Source organism: Asterias amurensis, chromosome 1, assembly GCF_032118995.1.
Source record: "Asterias amurensis chromosome 1, ASM3211899v1".
NCBI lineage: Eukaryota > Metazoa > Echinodermata > Asteroidea > Forcipulatida > Asteriidae > Asterias > Asterias amurensis.
The window spans coordinates 37,783,925-37,800,569 of record NC_092648.1 but is presented as its reverse complement, the minus strand read 5'-3'; the positions used below and the strand labels follow the sequence as shown (position 1 = coordinate 37,800,569).

The 16,645-nt window shown below is 34.0% G+C and overlaps 1 protein-coding gene across 5 annotated transcripts in view; it reads left to right on the top strand.

The window, feature by feature from the left end:
• LOC139939141 (neurexin-1-like) overlaps positions 1-16,645 on the top strand; it is a 102,115-nt gene that overhangs the window by 48,116 nt on the left and 37,354 nt on the right. For 4 of the 5 annotated variants that reach the window (XM_071934923.1, XM_071934915.1, XM_071934907.1 and 1 more), the window contains exons 3-4: positions 14,761-15,068; positions 15,873-16,034. In XM_071934923.1, the coding sequence (XP_071791024.1) occupies positions 14,761-15,068; positions 15,873-16,034 (470 nt within the window). Of the gene's footprint in view, positions 1-2,796; positions 5,198-14,760; positions 15,069-15,872; positions 16,035-16,645 lie in introns of those variants that run through there. The other variant, XM_071934930.1, reaches the window with a different exon arrangement.

Below are 16,645 nucleotides of genomic sequence, written 5' to 3'. Positions count from 1 at the left end.
ATGATGTGGATTCTGATTGGTCTGATAAAGTGAAATGAAACAATAGTGAGACCTAAGGCTGAAATTAATGAGAATTGTGATGAGATACTTTGACTTCCAATACCAAGGCGACTTGATAAGCCTGGAATTTATAACCATTAGATGTCTGATTAGAAAGGAAACGTTGAAAAGATAATCAGTTGGTGCTGAAATTAATGAGTTCTTGGGAGGGCACAACGTTTTCAGTTTTCACTGTCATTTGATATGAAGTTGACAAATGGCCTAATTGGATGTCTAAATGGGGATGAGCAAATGAAAAGTAACTGATGTGGATGATGGAGAAGTAATGAGACTTAGTGTGGAGTGAGGAGTAGGCCCACTATAGGTTCAAGTTCAACCAAAAAGTATTCCTTGGCTGAAACTGATCAAGTTTTCCCTCCACCATGATTTGACCAATCTTAATAATGTCCAATCATTCAAATTCCTAATTAGCCTATTGACCCATTTCACCTGACGTCATCATCAACAAAATCTTGAATGTGCCATACTGGTGGGCAATTTCATTGTACGTTTATATATATAACTCTATGATGTGCGTTATGCAGTGAAAGTGCGCGTTTTAGGCGACGCGGTGTTAATACACGTAAACCTACCTTGCCCACCAACATGGTGAGCGCGGACCAGTCGCCGCGTGTAACGTGCGTGCAAGGGGTCAATAGATGTTGTTTGTGTGAGTATCTAACTCAGTGTGTTACATTAGTTATAAACTCATATATGTTTCATACATGAACTGTACAGTAACATGCATGGTTGTACTCTATGTGTGAAGTAGGAAATATTAATTAGTATGTTATACTGCTTTCTGCATTGCTTTATGCATGACCTGCAAATGTTGGTCTGTATTCCTTTACAGATGTCCAAACCCACGTACAACTGCACAACCAAGATGTTTTGCCTCGGGTCAATACATGCAAGAGAAAAACTGGTCTACTACAAATACACTTCAGAATTTCAGAAAAATTTCAGAAAACTGCCTTGTTTCATATTGGGTTAATTTTTCCAATGATATTTTAAATTGATATGGTGGATTTTTTTATGTTGAAAAAAATAAAGCATTGATAGGAACCCCATAGAGCTATATGTGAACAGTGTAACAATTGATCTACGAGTAGTGAAGTTAATTACTAGCAATATGTTGTGTCACTGTGTTACAGCCCCTAGACATGTACTTGCATGGCACCATTCACTACTCTTGATTTGTTTGCACTGCCACAACTGTTGCCATGGACTGAGAAATATTACAGTGATTTAAAAAGAGACAATACAAACACACTCAGTAATTTTTCAATATCTAAGCATAATGACCTTCAGATTTTATTGTTTATTTTTGATGCATGAAATTATACATTGGCATTTAACTGTCTTGGATTTAGGTGACCTTGTGGTATGCATGATCAAGTAATTTTTATTGAATACTTAATTAAAGTATATAGTGCAGGTTACAAAAGCAAACTCGCCAAATGTTTGTTAATATTATGACATCGTGCTGACTGAAATTAATTGTATTTTCAGAGACTACTTTCCTTTGTAATTTAGATGGGTAATTTAAAACCTGTGGATACAGTATCAGTCAAAACAGCGTACATTCAAAATCAAATGTTAGTTAACACAATTAGTTATTTAGAGAAACATTCCAAATTAAATCTGAATAATCACTGCTAAGAAAATTCATCATTCTGAAAACTCTCTAAAAAATAAATTTCCATTAGAAGGCTATGGGAGCATTTGTTGAGGGGGACCAGTAACCAATTAGAACTGGAGGAATTAACCTACCAAAGATGACAGACAGAGCACTTCTAAATGAGAAGATAAAGATTGTTGTAAATGCATGGAATGTCAATTAAGCTACTGATGCATGCTGCAAGCATGTTTTCTTTCTAAACAAATGCACGCTTGTATGTTCACTTTCATTGAATGGTTCAAGATATCAGACATTTTAAAGTTTCATCCTCCATTGAAACAATGACAAATCACTACAATCTTGACTAACTCCCAACCCCCTCATAATGATATTTTATGAATCATTTATTTATAAAATGAAGGCTGGTTGTTGTTTTCCATGCCATTCCTCATGTACATAATGCATTATGTTGATTCTGTCTGATTGCTATCATTTTGATTCTTGCTTGTGGACAGACTTTTCAAAAGTCAATCCATCTACATCTCTTGCAATATTCCTCTATTTTTCCATGCCACATTAGAATATACGCCTGCACCACAATCACAATCTGATGAAGGTAGGTGTCTTCAACTTTGACCCCACCGAGGGCAAAGGTCAAAATGTCATGCCATTAACTCCACCCTTAACTTTCTCCTATAACCATGAATTCCTAATGTCGATTGTAATGTGCTTTTTATTCCCTTCTATTTTACATTTTTCAAAACAAAACCTTCATTTCCAAACATTACATACTCTTCATCACGCTTTGCCACATTTGAGTCCTTTGTTTTCCATGTCATTTTGTTTTAGTTCATTATTTTGAAATAAAGTTTAAAAGTTTATGTAAGTGTGTTTTTTACCTTTGGTTAACCACTATGTTATTTTTTTTTTAATACATCATGATTATTTTGTGGCATTTTTCCCCTTTAATAAGTCTTATTTGTAACTCTTGTCTTAATTTGTCTCAAGATTTTGTCTAATTCTTAATGTCTTAGATTTATTTTAATTTACTTTTATAAAATAGTTTTATGCTATTTTTATTTATTTATTGATGTTTTAGTAAGGTAATGTTACCTCTTGTTTAATTTTTAAGAAATGAGGGCAGGGATTGGGTGAGATTACTATTTTTTTGGCAGACTGGGTCTACTTTATTTTTACTTAATATTTTAAAACATACAAGTGACAAAATTAATCTTTGGATAAACAATTTTTGATGATTAAATGATGGTTTTCGGGAGGTCCAATGTTAAAGCAATTTTTTACAAGAGTAAACCCTTTCAGTCATTACAAACAAACAATTGAATAAAAGTTCGAGCTTTATTTTTAACTAAAAGCAAAATACCATCTCGACAATGATGTTTTTATGAGATTTCATCATTTCTCTGTTTAAGTGATTTTGAAAGGTTTGAATTTCACATATATTTTTATTGACTTGATAAAAGACTTTTATGTTTGAGACCTTAACAAGATAAGGAGCACAGATTCGATTGGAGTGAGAAAAACTTGTTTATGTATTCTTAAATCTAAAGAAACATTAACAAGATGTTATGTACAAATTAACAATGCTAACATGATGTACCAAAAGGGAACTACGAACAATCTGCTCAGACCATTTATAATACCTTCATCACCTAGCTGTTTTGCTCGTCCCAAATTGTGAAAAGCAGAAAATTAAACAGGTGATCGAACAAGAAGATTGTTTGAACTATACAATGAACAACTTTAATTAATTGAACTTTAGTTAACCTAAAGACTTTGACATGGTCAAGTGACTATTTGACTTTTTTAGAACACTATTCTGAACTCTGTGCTCTCTGTCATGGCTGACTAATCTGAGTTATTTCAAAATGATTGAGTTATGAATCTAGTTCTTTAAGATGGTTTACAGCAATGATTTGGGGACATTGAATTTTGGAATAGACTTTGATTATTATTTCCACCCAAGCTAGACCCATTCAAATTATTATGATATCTGTTTCCTTCTGACCGATCTTAAACGACCTTTCACTCATTGTGTCTGAAAACACCAGCTGCAGTGAGAGACTGTATTTTTATAAAAAAGATGAAACCATTTTTTACCCAAGTTCTGACTTGATGTGGATGAAATGAAACTTATGTCCACCATTAATTGTCACCACAGCTATGCCATGCCACCTTGGCACATGAGCCCACACAAACAAATATTCTGTGAGACACAAATTACATTATTGGACAGGCTGTTGTGAATTCAATGGGAAGTTTTATATTTGATTATTTTTTCTTTGGTTTTGTTTTATTTGGTGGGATTAGGTTTATTTAGAATAGAAGTTTCAATTTTTAATTTAAAAGAAAAGAGGAGGGATTTTTTTTAATGTAGTTCTGCGTTTGTTTTTTATTTGAATATAATTAAATTTGTGTTCTTAATTATTATTAAACTAAATTGTTTTCCTTTTTTATGATTCAACTGACCAACATGATGCATGATGCATGATCTTTGTTTACTTAGTACTGTTTTGTCACAACAGATCCAATCATTTTTCTGTAACCTACAAATTTAAATATTTTGATACTTATTTGATCTAACATCGGATATCATACAGTACTGATCTTTTCATAAAGTATTCTTCTTACACATCAATACTATTCATGTTTATTTGGTTATGAGGAAAGTTAGCACAGTCATTTTATATATACTTGACTGGGTTCTGTCTAAGACTATTTTACATCTAACTTATAAAAATAAGTTTTGGGTTTATTCTTGAAAGAGTAATATCTAATCATACAGTTGCAAACCATTTTACTTGAGATACCAAAAACATTTCAGATAGAACATTGAATTAATCGATGATTGGGTTTATTTTTGAAAAGAACCAAACTAAACTAATCCAAAAGCTGTCACGTTGTCCATTCAGTAATTATTTTGCAACCCAAAACGAACAGAAAGTTCCTTTGTGAATGGGTTTGTTAAACAAGAAATCAGTGTACTGAATCCTCTTCCCCCCCCCTTCCTGTTTTTTTCCATTGAAAGTTGGAGGTATTCTGTTAAAAATTCTGTTAAAAAAGTTGACCCCTGTAACAAGCATTAGCTGTTGACTCTCCCACTGTGTTTTTAATCAATTTGTATTTTAAAATAACTATTAAGTACTTCAGTTGTCTGTTTTTTTTAATTATATATAAACCATAAGATTTGAAAATTGGGTGTATTTGATTGATGTTGAGTGAAGGAAATTTCCAAGGAGTTGTTTTTCCCTTCTGTAGATAAAATTATCAGTTGCCATGGTAACTTGACTGAATTCCACTCCATCTGCACGTAAAAGTCACTGATGCTCACTGCTCTACATGCTTCATGCATTACACTCGCCAGTCCAACACTAAATGAATCCTCCTTTTATTCCTACCTAAAATACTACATCAATCTGCGATTAAAGTTTGCTCGTCCTGTTAACCAAAAAATGACCATTGTTGTTTCTTTTCTCCTTCTTCTCTCCGTTGCCATGACAACAGTTCCAGAAGACAGAGGTTGGTTCTTTCTGTATTTATTATTATTTCTGTGAGCATTGCATTTTGGATCTACTTAAAAAGGACAACATTTGTGCATGTACATTTTAGTTAGGTGTCCAATCCATGATTTTCTTGTTAGATCTCTACAAAGATTTGATTTGAATCCATTATCAGCTCAATTTATGTAGATTTAATGATAGTAACATGAGGACATAGGATGTTCTTTCAAATAGTCTTGTCTTTGTATTTGTGTAGCTGTGACTGTTGTCTTGTTTTAGTTGTTATTTCCTTTTGTTGTAGATAAATATTCAGGCTTGATATACTAGTTATTTCCGTGTGCACAACAATAACCTAACTATTGTGTGCCCTGTGCTTGACAAAAGAAGTTAAATGTAACAAACATGTGCCCGGCAGAAAAAGTTACATCCAACAAACATGTTACTGGCAGATGAAGTTACATGTAACAAACATGTTACTGGCAGATGAAGTTACATGTAACAAACATGTTACTAGCAGAAGAAGTTACATGTAACAAACATGTTACTGGCAGATGAAGTTACATGTTACTGGCAGATGAAGTTACATGTAACAAACATGTTACTGGCAGATGAAGTTACATGTAACAAACATGTTACTGGCAGATGAAGTTACATGCAACAAACATGTGCCCTGCAGAAGAAGTTACATGTATCAAACATGTTACTGGCAGATGAAGTTACATGTTACTGGCAGAAGAAGTTACATGTAACAAACATGTTACTGGCAGATGAAGTTACATGTAACAAACATGTGCCCTGCAGAAGAAGTTACATGTAACAAACATGTGCTAGTCGGAAGAAGTAACATGTAACAAACATGTTACTGGCAGATGAAGTTACATATAACAAACATGTTACTGGCAGATGAAGTTACATGTAACAAACATGTGCCCTGCAGAAGAAGTTACATGTAACAAACATGTGCTAGTCGGAAGAAGTTACATGTAACAAACATGTGCTAGTCGGAAGAAGTTACATGTAACAAACATGTGCTAGTCGGAAGAAGTTACATGTAACAAACATGTGCTCGACAGAAAAAGTTACATGTAACAAACATGCTAGTCGGAAGAAGTTATATGTTAGAATTATGTGCTAGTCGGAAGAAGTTACAACAAACATGTGCTCAACAGAAAAAATTACATGTAACAAACATGTGCTAGTCGGAAGAAGTTATATGTTAGAAACACATGCTAGTCACAGTTACAACAGACATGTGCTCAACAGAAGAAGTTAGATGTATCAAACAGTTGGCAAAAGAAGTTACATGTAACAAATACATGCCTGGCTAAAATTAAAAATTAAAAAGCTTCCCACAGGTTCAGATGTCTTAATAAGATGATGATAAAGCATTTGAAAACAGTGGATCCACAAGCAAGCATATCACAATTCAAGACAGCTTGCAGAGTTAGAGCCTATTCTTGTTGCTGTCTTTGGATCTCTTTTTGCTTGGTTCTCTGTCCAAGAAGTGTGATAACAGATTTCTTATTGATCAGTCAGCCTTGCCAGGCAAGAAATATGTGCCTTTTGTGGCTCTTGGGAGTTCTTGATTAAGTTATTTATGCAGTCTGGTTGAGAAACTTTCACAATTGGAACATCTGACAACTTTGGCAAACTAAGAATGATACCTTGCTTTGGAACTAGTTATAAATACTACATTGTTTGTATCGAATATTTTGAAACTTGATATATGTTACAAAACAGTAGGTAAGAGGTTTAGGGACTTTGAGTTATAAGATGGATGATGAGGGCATTTCTTTAAATAAATACGTAAATAGTCTGTCCATTGGAATAGAAAGAAAAAAAATCAAAAATTGTATCTCACAAAACAACACATTCATGATAGAGTTTTTCTCACTCTAATACTAATTTCATATTTACATGTGTCACTATCTTAAGTACACATCAACTTGATTTGATCAGAGTGTCTCAGTAAATTGAAATAAATTCTGCTCAGAGTAAATTTACTTTCATTTAATTTCCTGTATGTATTGAGAAAGACGATCCTTTTCCTGTCTTTTCATCTTGTCTTGCCCAGGTCAGCATTTTTCCAATCAATATGAGATGACAAACCCAATCCACAAAGCTCTGCATTGATATTAGGAAGATTTATCAAAAGAAATATGGCATTGCCATCTTAAAGGGGTCCTCTGCAGCAATGTAAGATGTAGTATGTGTAGGTTATGCCGTCTGATTCATGTAGCAATGTCTAATAGGACCTTGTTTAGATGGCATTTAAACCATAGCTATTGTGCAAAGCCATTAAACCAGTGTTCAGCAACTAATGTTTGCAATATGTGTTGCATAACAACCATGTAACCTTTCAGATATAACAAATGGTACATAATGTTGTTATTTTGATGGCCACTGACTCGTGGGGCAAACAAACATGCTCAGGAATATTCACTGTAAGATGTATTTATCAAGTAAGAAACAGACATGGTATATTTCAATCAATTAACCAAAGAAAAGATGACTTTTACTGAATTTGAACTAACAACCTCTGGTTTCTATACTAGCTTTTCAATTGAGCCAGGTGGTCTCCCTATTCTGTCAACATCTATGTTTGGCATATAGGGGTTCCAAATCAGAATTTCATTTCAAATATGGGTAAATTGTAAACATAATGTATTTAGTTCTAAAGAAATCACATGTAATTTGTTATTTTGTAATTATATTTTAAATTTAGATTACATACATCTCTTGTAGGCTGAAAAATATAGCAACATGTTGCCCTTTGTTATTGAATACAAACTAAACATGTTGCTCTTTTGTTAACGAATACAAACTAAACATGTTGCCCTTTGTTATAGAATACAAACTAAACATGTTGCTCTTTGTTATAGAATACAAACTAAACATGTTGCCCTTTGTTATAGAATACAAACTAAACATGTTGCCCTTTGTTACAGAATACAAACTAAACATGTTGCTCTTTGTTATAGAATACAAACTAAACATGTTGCTCTTTGTTATAGAATACAAACTAAACTTGCCCTTTGTTATATAATACAAACTAAACATGTTGCCCTTTGTTATAGAATACAAACTAAACATGTTGCTCTTTGTTATAGAATACAAACTAAACATGTTGCTCTTTGTTATAGAATACAAACTAAACATGTTGCTCTTTGTTATAGAATACAAACTAAACATGTTGCTCTTTGTTATACAATACAAACTAAACATGTTGCTCTTTGTTATATAATACAAACTAAACATTTTTATTTTCTTGCTGTATTGATGATGAGCCAATCAAACCTTTGCTTCTCAGGATGTACAAACACTTCATGCTGGATAAAGCTAACCTTTAAGTTATTAATCTCTTCTTTAATTTATCTTCTGACACCTAATACTGTAAGGGAAGGGAAAAGACTACCGTAACCACAGGCAGACTCAATTTAGGATTAAAGGGAACGATTGTTTCTGTAAAAGATACGCTCAATTATTATTTCTTTATTTTTGTATATCAAACTTGTAGTTATGTTTTTTCCTTTTTTTATTGTACAGGAAATTATTTGCTTCTATCTAAAAGTTTGTCCCATATTAATTACATGAGCTAAGTCTTTATTGACCCATAAAGAATTTGATTCCATTCTGCATGTACACCAGGAAAATATATAGGATCACATTCTCAGTCTGCTAAAATGGCTTCATTGTGAATAATTATTGAGTGAATGCCCGAATTCAATTAAATATTCTTATTCATATAAAACAAATCATAAACAGTTACTGCACATGATGCTCTTTCAAATAAAACCAACCTTTCCTATATGATAAATGAAATTTTACATTAAAAAACCCTTAGAACCAAAATGATTACATTGTTAATGTATATGCCCTTGCAGCTAAGAAAAACTACCTTCTTATCATAATGAAGTAGGTCAATGTTTGCAATTAACACGTTATCTCTTCATATAGACTCCAGAATCTCTGTTATTCATTTTGGCATGGTACTGTACACGCATGACAGCGCCTTAGTACCATGCCTAAATTACATTTACTCTGTAATAAACGCTCACGTCGCGAGATGATCATTAATGACACCACACAAGGAAGTTCACGCTGAAATTAATCAGCCGAAGCACAAGAAAGATTGTCATGCTGGACTTATCTCAGGCATGAGATGCTGGTCGTTCTCAGGCATGAAAGTACTCAGGGCAGTCACTCATTATTGTTCTAAGGGCAATACATGTAGGTTTGTTTTATACTCATTTCTAGTGGAGAAGTTTAGTTTTGTCCCATAAATAAAATGCTGATCATTAATTGTTCTTAACTGGCTTTCAATATTTTTAGAACTATACAGGTTTTCCATATAAAGAGTGATGTACTACCCTAAACATGATAATGATGTGTATAAACAATGTCCTCTTTTAAAATGATTTTTTTTAATGTAGCGCCTAAAACATTAAGCGATTTCTTTAAGTGCAGATACATATAGTGAATGAGCCTTTACAATTTCCAGTCAGTAAGATTGTGTTCGTGTACAGGTTATTTACAGAAGTACATTTCCTCAATTCTTAAACTTCTTCGAGGGAATGAAGAATGCTTTTACTCAGTATGCACACAGGCAAAAGTTTCAGTTTGAGGTTGCTCATTCTCAACTTTCTATGACATCAAAACAAAATTATCATCTAATAATTCAACAAACCGTGTTTGTATCTATAATGATTAGGAGCATGAAGCTGAGATAGATCCCACAATTGTCGCTATATGTTTTGGATATTAAGGTCCCAGCTGTTTTTCTAACCACACCACCACCCTCTCTATTTATATTTGTTTGTTTGAATTCATTTCAAATCTCTTATTCTTTTTTGTCTCAACAGTCTTGTAAACCTAGATTCCTAATATCTTGTAGTTTTCTTAGCATTATTCAGATTCAAAAATGTTTTCTAAGCAAAACTGTAGCTAATAAAATGAATTGCCATGTACTATAGGTACTGTTTATAACTGAACTGTGGGTAACAAAATGAATGCACTGTGCACTCTTTATAACTGAATTCATGATCAGGTTTAATAAGCAAATATTGAAGTTCTTTTAGCCGAGGATGCATCTTTGTTTGGGAATCTTTGCCCAACTCCTCGGCCACTTCATGTGATATTATTCATCTTGAAATGGCAACCAGTGATGATTGATGATTAAGTTTACAACTTGTTCTGATATCAGCTTGTCTTTGAATAATTCATTGCCTATGTGAATCAATATTCCTGCCTGCTTGCTATGCACAGGGTCAAATAACACATAATATAAATACAGCAGGCGCAGTTTGAATCAATCGTTTGTGATTCATGCATTGATCCCTAATGTCAACATATGATTCATATAATTACAAAAAGAAATAGTGAAGAGACCAATTAAGGGCATGAAGGTACAGAGTAGGTAATATAAGAATAGAAAATACCATTTTGAATTATATGAAATTATAATCTTTATTTTAGGCTAAAGCTTAAAATATTGATGAATGCATAATTAAATTTAACTCTTGATTGTGTCGGCATTAAGATAAACAGAGTAGGTGTATGGGAATACAGCCCATTAAAACAACAAATTATACAGAGACTTTAATCAAAGTGAGTGTTTAAGAATGTTGAAGGATTCAAATTATACAGAGAATTTAATCAAAGTGAGTGTTTAAGAATGTTGAAGGATTTAAGTGATAAGCCTAAATACTGCCTTCAAGGCAAGTATCTTCATTTAGATTGGCAGGATTGATTTGCCAAATCCCTGGATATTTGGGAATTTTGAATCTAAATCCTTCAAATTTTTGACTCAAGTCGTGTTTTCAAATTGACAAATCCTGAAGATTTGCTGCTGACGCCACACATGTAACAAACAAGGTAGGTACTACATGTACTAGGTACATTGTGTAGAAAGACATGCATATCCTTCTTAAAAAAGCTTATCAACATGTACAAAGTGTTCATATTTTGAACTGGATTGTTGTTGTCTTTCGGTTGTCCTTAGTCAAGTTGTAGTACTTTGTTTTCTATTTTACTGCCTGCCACCTCCCCCCCTTTTTATTTAATAATAATTAATTTTTGATATAGCATCTTACATACTGAAAAATCTCAAAACGCTGTACTGATTTATAAACATTAACAACACTATTGGTAATTGTCAAAGACCAGTATTCTCACTTGCTGTATCTCAACATTGGCATAAAATAACAAAATAACAAACCTGTGAAAATTTGAGCTCAATCTGTAATCAAAGTTGCGAGATACTATGAAAGAAAAACACCCTTGTCACACAAATTCTGAATCTGAGGTATCGAAATCAAATTCATGGAAATTTACTTCTTTCTCAAAAACTACTCCACTTCAGAGGGAGCCGTTTCTCACAATGTTTTACACTACCAACCTCTCCCCATTTACTCGTTCCGAAGTAAGGGTTTATGCCAACTATTTTGAGTAATTACCAATAGTGTCCACTGCCTTTAAGCATAAAGAGATAAGCAAAGTACAGCAAGATTACATTATATCTGTATCCCCCATTTAACTGATTTTTCTTTCCAGATGAATATATTTTTATATTTAATGTTTTTAAGAGTGTTATCCCTATCGTATAAATTATTTGTAATGTTGTATTTATATATGAAATTGCCAAATAAATAATAATAATAATTTAAAAATATGTAAAATGCTAATTTCAGCTTTGGTTTGATCACATTAATTAAAGGGGAAAACGAGATGAAAACTCATTTTGAAATATCTTAAATCACTCATCCATTCAATGTTTTTAAATTAAGAACACTTGGGAATTGACCTACTTTTTGATGTTTTAACGAGTACCTTTATCAGAGCATTGGTAACTCTGTTTGTTCTTTCATGCAACATTTCATTACTGCCAAGTTTTAAAACTGACAATGCTTCCATGATGTTGCCATTCAGTATTCTATGACTGTGTTCTTGAAATGTTTTCAAGATCTATGTCAGTTTGGAACACAGCCAATTCTCCAAAAGAGTTGTTATTCTAAGGACTTGCCCGGAAGTACCTTTCTGCCTTGTTGCCATGGCATCACAGTGGAGATAACATACAGTCAACTCAAACTATTATCATTGCTATCAATGGAGAAGGAGAGATGCTGCCGATAAATGACATCAGTAAATCACCCGGCCCTCATCAAGTGGCGGGGGTCTGGGTAGTCATTGGCTATCATTTAGCTGACCATTACCATTGCAAAAGTAATCCTTAAAGTTAATATGACCATGCTGCTAATATAAATTGCAAGGAGCAAAGAGATTGTCATGGCATCCATGTTTATTTGGTTTATTGTGAGATATTGTGTGTAAGATATATGGTGTATTAGATTGTAGACTCTAGGGGAAAGGGTTTTATATCAGGTAGCATATCTATGCTGGCTCCCTCAAGTATAAAAACCACTTACATGAGATGTAGGGTACAGGTTGAGTTGTGGTTACATGGGGACAAACCAACATGATAATATCAATGATATGTCACTACTGATTTAAGATATGGCAAGCTATTATTTAAAATAAAAATGATTTTTTGATCAGTTGTTCTGCACATTGAAAAACAGATAGGGAAAGAGAACAGTTTACAACTTGAGAGTTTCGTTGGAATGGCAACAAATATATATACATGTAATAGTGTTTTTGGTGAACCTGCCACGGGGCTTTTTTCTCGTTCTGCTTTCACTAATGATGAAGCTTGTGGTGGGATTTTTTTAACACGGTTTACCCTTCACAATTATTTTAAGTATTTTGTGCCACAGCAAAAAAAAACAGCAGTTCAGTGCATTCAACTCAAAGTTGGATATTCTCACTTTTGTGTATAATATACCAACCATATCAACTCAATGAATGACTTACTCTGGCAGTGTGGTGAAGTATTGAGTAAAAAGTGATGTGCAAAAAACACTCATCATAATTACAATAATAATAATAGAACCTTTTTATATAGCGCTTTTCATACCTGAGGGGTGTCTCAAAGCGCTTCACATTATTACCCCTGGTCACTGGGCCTTAAATCATTCCTTAAACCATCTCAGCTCCCTGGTGGGGAGTATGCAGCCTGTGCAACATTAAAATGTGCTACTCGGCTAAACCAATCACAAGAACCATCTCTGCCCTCATAGGTACCCATTTACCCCTGGGTGGAGAGGTGGATAGAAGCAATTATAGTTAATTGTCTTGCTCAGAGACACAAGTGTCACAACCGGGATTCGAACCCACACTCTGCTAAACAAAATATTTTGCAACTTCAAAATACTTGAACAAAGGTACTTGAAACTTTGGTAGTAGGCCTACATCTAATTTGTGAAACATTCATCCTTGATAAGCTAGACAAGCGTAATTTATCATGCACACTAAACAAGTTTGTGACTAAGTAAAGAAATTGTATTATTGGAAGGTAAATGATAAATGAGCAAGAGCAGCTTGAAAAACAGACTGGTCGATAGTCTTCAGTGAACATCCCTGGCTGTAATAGGGCATGTTTTTACCAAATCATTTTTCAAGATCAATGAAGTGCATCTCATTGAACTTTAAGAGAAAACTCTAAAGAAAACAAACCTCCTTAAAGCATGAATTGACCCGTTATCCCAAGAGATAATGTTTATAGACATTAAAACATGAGCAAAATTCCCATACCAGAGCAGATTGGAGGGGAATAACAGGTGCACAAGATTATTATTGAAAAACCTGCATGGGGAAACCTGTCATTATTGTTGATGATTAGGGGATGGGGATGGGGGCTATTTATAAATACTGGATCCACGCAGATGTTTTCTGGTGCTTGTGTAGCAGATTTGTGGAGTAACAAGTACTTTAGGGATTTTTGAAATAATCATCATTAAAGGTATTCCAGCAATGTATCCCTGTGACATGGTCAAGTGAAATGCATCCATAACTATTGGATGAACTTATCACGAGAAAAGAATTTTAGGTTTGGTTTAGAGGCAACTGACATCATTGCTTTCTGAAAGATTTGTTTAATTTTTGTTTTTGCATTTGTCTTTAAGAATACAGAGTTATTTCAATCTTCCAAACTCTAGTGATCTAAACCAGTGTATGCTAATAGTGTTTATAGTTAAATGCCCCACTCCATGGTTTTAAACATTGTTTTCACATCTGTTAACTTGAAGGTGGCAATCCATACAGGTGTTTGTGGCAAACGTATTTACAACAAAATTGATACTAGCAGATTGCTCATGAATTGGGCAAAATGCAATTGTCAGGATTTGCTGGAATTGTCAGGATTTGTGAATTACTAAAGTCTTAGAAAGTCCATAGGTTTGCATCCACTATAATTAGGCAATACATCTCCTTACAAAGTACCTCATTGGGAGAATGGTATGGGAATGAATGTTGACTCTTAAGATAAATTTTAAACACCATTTTGCTTCTCCATTACAGATGTTCAAATCACAAGACTCCTTCTTGAACCTAGAGTCACAATTTGTATTTTACTTTTGCCCTTACCTGGATGACTTTTGTTCAAATAATAATAATTGTCTGAATATGTAAAAGAAAACTTATTAAAATTGACAAGTCATTAAACCTTACTGTTCTCCTAATTTACAGAAAAGGTGGCCATTACTGCAACCTTTGATGGATCCAGCTATCTAAGTTACATTCTTAAAGCAGAGAAGATCAACTCCGACCAGGATGATATCGTCTTTGACTTCCGTACACAGCATCCTAATGGACTCCTGCTATATGTGGGTGAAGAATTAGACTACATCTATGCAGCCTTGGTGAATGGGCTGCTAGAGGTGGCGGTCAACTTAGGGTCTGGAGAGTACTGGAAAAGCATCCAACCAAGACGTGAAATGGATTTCTTCACTGATAATAACTGGCATAAAGTTAGAATCTCAAGAACAAGGGCAGATGTGAGATAAAATTTTCTTCATTCTTTAAAATTCTACTTTTTGATTTTCAATGATGTGTAAAAAGTGCATATTTAAATTGGCCTAACAAAAATTCCATCTGGATATTCTGACCAATTCCCATTCATCCACAAATAATTTTCATGAATTAAAAACAGTTCATTACAAATTGATGTCTTGACAATTCAGTGTTTCAGTCAATTTGCTCTGTAGCAGACTATCTGAAGGCACTGTTCTCTCATGCATCCCATTTAAACCTCCTACAGAGGCTTTAACATGCAGAAAACAGGAGCAGCTGATGGAGAAGCCAGGATTTCCTCCCATGTTTATTTTGGACCTACTGCCCACTTACTAGGGAGCCACTCTTAAGGAGTGTTTAGCGTTTGATATGGATCGATTTGATCCAGCTTTTTAAAAACCATCCTTCTTTGCCAGGGGATGTTTTGCTACTATCCCACAATTTAGAACAGCAACGATCGACTTATATCTAGGGAGAAAATAGACTCTCTGTTAATTGCTTCAACAAGTCTGGGGATTACAACAAAATGTATTGACCTGATGGAAACCTTAATGCAGTATTTTAGTTTTACTCTGACTAGCAGATTTATGATTGCTTGAGACATTTGTTGGTATATGGATTGCAAAAAGTTTTGACAAGTTAATGTTGCGTAACAAGACTAATTTCACAATTTTTATTATTTTACCAAGTTTTAACAAATTATCATTCATTTGTTCCAAGTGTAAATGAAATTATAGAGCCAAACACTTCTACTTTAACAAAAGCTCTCGCTTCTGAAAACATGACAGGTCAAAGTTCGAGTCGATGGAAGTCTTTTAGCGGCGGGCTCCACAAGGGGTAATTTTGGACGACTGACTGTTTCAGAGGAGTTTTATGTTGGCGGGAGTCAGAACCCTAGCACATTGAGGGGTTCCAGGGTGGCTGAAAACTTCAGAGGAAATCTAAGAGATGTAAGTTCTTTTGTATTTTATTGAGTTCGTTTGAAGGAATTTTAATGTGGGTTTTTTTCAGGGAATACTTTTTTCCCAAAACGAAAATGCTTTTGTTTAAGTTATTGCTAACAATGCATCAGTCTGTTTTGTCAAAAGATCAAAAATAGCACAAAAATGTTGCTTAGCAAATCAAGTTATTGGCCATAAAACCTTTTGTTTATCAATTCCCTGCTGATTTTTGATGAGCAGAAATATTTATGAAACATGATTGTCTGTTAACCAGCTTAGTAAAACAGGGCCCATCTATTAGGACAAAATTTGTTGTGTTTGAATGGCTTTTTCTGAAGTTTTGGCTATGGGGTTTAAAGGGGTTTCCCTTAACTTTTTTTTTCAATCGCCCGCCGGGCGAGTCAACCAAAATTCTACATCACCCGCAGGTTTTTACACTTGCCCGCATGTATTTATAAATTAAAAAAAAGAGGGTCAAAAAACCGGAAGTGAAGCCCTTAAAATTTCGTTCTTTTAGGATTATCTCTTAATTAATACCTTAAACTGAACAACTTGAATGACTTCGTGGTTAGGGGGTCGGTTGATTTGAAAGTGTATTGGACTCCCTTTGCAACAAAATC